Here is a 2845-nt window from a genome sequence, read left to right as displayed (position 1 = left end):
CCCTGTAAACTTTCACTCAATCCACAATAAAAACCTTAAATTAAAAAAAAAAATTCCACCAACCCAGACCTAGCACAAGGCTGTTGGATGTGCTTAGACCCCAGACCCCTTTCTACACCAGGTTAGCAGCCAACTACTCCAGCCCCACCATCAAAGAAAGACTGTTCTGCCCAAATCCTTCATGTCACCTTAAGAGAGATACAAAGACAAGGTACTTGGTTTGAAACAGCCACCTATGACGAAACCCAGTCCCACTTTCAAAGATTTGTATTATGATAGTCTATTTAGCTTACAATGTACAGTAAGGTATTACCCCTCTACCCCCAGATGCATGCTCCTTTGGCCTTACTAATTGTATATCCACTTATAGCTTCTCCGCTGTCCATTCCTCAGTATTATGTATCCCTGTGTACTTGCTTCCTCATATTGATATATAGAGAGGTGACCAGGAGCTAGCTCTGATCACAGCTCCCAACCGTACCATTACCCCCGAGTTCCCATCCTAATGCCCTTCTTAGTAGGATTAGGAATTACAGAATCCTCAGCCTTAGGTATTTCAGCCTTAGCAACACAAGGGCATGGGTTTAATAGCCTGTCCCGAGCAATAAATGCTGACTTAAGCCAGTTAGTCGATTCAATTTCTGAAATGTCTGAACCAGACTGAATCTCTTGCTGAAGTCGCTCTCCAAAATCAAAGAGGATTAGACCTCTTATTCTTACAACAAGGAGGACTTTGCACTGCCCTAAGAGAAGAATGTTATTTTTATGCCAATAAAACTGGAATAATTAGAGAAACATTAGCAGTAGTCAGAGAGAGTACAGAGAAAAGAAATAAGCTGCAAGACTCCACCCAAAATTGGTATCAAACCTTATTCAACTGGTCCCCTTGGGTCATGACTCTTGTAACAGGATTAGCTGGCCTTCTCATGCTTCTCATACTCAGGCTCCTGATCGAACCCTATGTCCTGAATGCTCTGATCAAATTTATATGAAACCGAACTGGAGCTGTGAAACTGATGGTATTGCCATCTCAGTATGCCACCTTAAGGACTACAGCCCATACCTAAGAATCAATGATTTGATGATTTCCATAATAACAGGGGGAACGAAACAATAGAGATCCTTGAAAACTCAGAATTTTTAAAGCCAGCACAGCTCCCCTAGCCTGAGGCAGATGGGGCAGAAACAAGCCTCACATACATAGCTTCCCCTGGCCTCAGGGGAGATAAAACAGACACAAGCCTCACAGATGGTGTTTATTGTGTGATTATAAACCCCCAGGCATTCCTTAAAGCAATTAAATTAACTATGTACCTCAAAGACCCTGGCCAGCTCTCTACTACACAGCTGATTTAGGAGAAGCTATTGTCTCCCTGCAGTCCGGCTATAGCTATCTGTTGTGCCAATAAAATTGGACATTATAGTGGTCATCATCCTTCTTTGGGACTTGAACCCGTAACAAAACCTTCAATTTTTTCGTTAGTAGTGAAGTGCTTAAAACCTAAAACCTGTCCTGGTCTCTGGACATGGTAGATTATGGTCAACATAACAGATGAGTAATAAATATATGACAACTAAGCTGCATCAAGTTTTGGCAAATTTATGTCTCTTCTATAATCCTTATGCATGAACCTATTTATGACAGACTAGAAACAGCATTCCCTGTCTATTCATCTTTATCCAAGCATCAGACATTAGAAAAGTCTAATAAACAGTCCAAGGAGCTCTGGTAGTATAGTCGTTACCAATCGGGTTGCAAACCGCAAAGTCAGCAGTTCAAAACTACCAGCTGTTCCGCGGGAGAAAGATGAGGCTTTCTGTTCCCGTAAAGATTTATAGCCTCAGAAACCCTGTACAGGGTGGCTATGAGTCGGAACCGACTCCACGGCGCATAACCACCACCACCAATAACCTGGTATGGTTCTGTATGATTGCTAACCTCAAGGTCAGGGTTCAAACCCACCAATCACTCATTGGGAACTATATGGTGGTGGTTGTACTGTGGAGTTGGTTCCAACTCATAGCTACCCTATGTAAGGTTTCCAAGGCTTTACAGGAGCAGAAAAGTCTCATCTTTCTCCCACGGAAACACTGATTAGCAGCCGGACTCGTAATCACTACGCTACCAGAGCTCCTTAAAAACTATATACAGGGTCGCTATAAGAGAAACCGACTCGACGACACTGAACAGCAATAAAAAGAAAACAAACCAGTTTGGATCAAACTGACACTCACATTTGCTGGAATTTCTGAACAATGGGGAGAAGCAGGTTCCACCCATGCCCCAATTGGTACTATAGCCTGGTTCCTCTCAGCCAGCACTGCCAACACGTCCTTGCTCTTCAGAGGGTTTAATGCAAGGGGCACCCTCGGGATATTTTGAGGCTTCTTGAGGGGAGCCATCTTTCCTGCCATCTGTGACTCCTAGTTGGGAGAAAGGAAAAGTAAACCAACGCAATCTCCTAACACAAGAGCTACGTACAAAAGGAGAGAATCCTTGGGGAAGGCCGCAGCCTGGGCTGGTAGTCGAAGAGTTCTAGAGTAAAAGGAAGAAGGGGGAAGAATTTTGTAAGGAGAAGGAATTAAGAGGGGAGGAAAGGTTTAAAGATTGACTCCAAGAAAAAATGCGTATGAGAGAGAACACAGGATCGGCTTGAAGAGTATGAAAACCCATTGTTGGGCACAGCAAGGTGGAAATTTCGGAAGGGAAAAATGGGAACCTGGGTTAAACTACTCGATAGCCGGTTATGGCAGGAAATGCGAGAAGTCCAGAGTCAGATAAAACTCTGCTTTTGAGGAGCAGGGGATCCACTTCTTCTGAAGAAGCACTGGTCTGATAACTGCC

General features: G+C 43.6%; 1 protein-coding gene across 1 annotated transcript in view; it reads right to left on the bottom strand.

Moving 5' to 3' along the window:
- CCDC15 (coiled-coil domain containing 15) overlaps window positions 1-2415 on the bottom strand; it is a 227537-nt gene extending 225122 nt beyond the window's left edge. The window contains exon 1 of the mRNA XM_006867680.1: window positions 2236-2415. Within this exon, the coding sequence (XP_006867742.1) occupies window positions 2236-2415 (180 nt within the window). The remainder of the gene's footprint in view (window positions 1-2235) is intronic.
- Between the last annotated feature and the right edge of the window lie 430 nt (window positions 2416-2845).

This window comes from Chrysochloris asiatica, unplaced genomic scaffold (assembly GCF_000296735.1).
Source record: "Chrysochloris asiatica unplaced genomic scaffold, ChrAsi1.0 scaffold00107, whole genome shotgun sequence".
Lineage (NCBI taxonomy): Eukaryota > Metazoa > Chordata > Mammalia > Afrosoricida > Chrysochloridae > Chrysochloris > Chrysochloris asiatica.
This window is presented reverse-complemented; position numbering and strand designations above follow the sequence as displayed.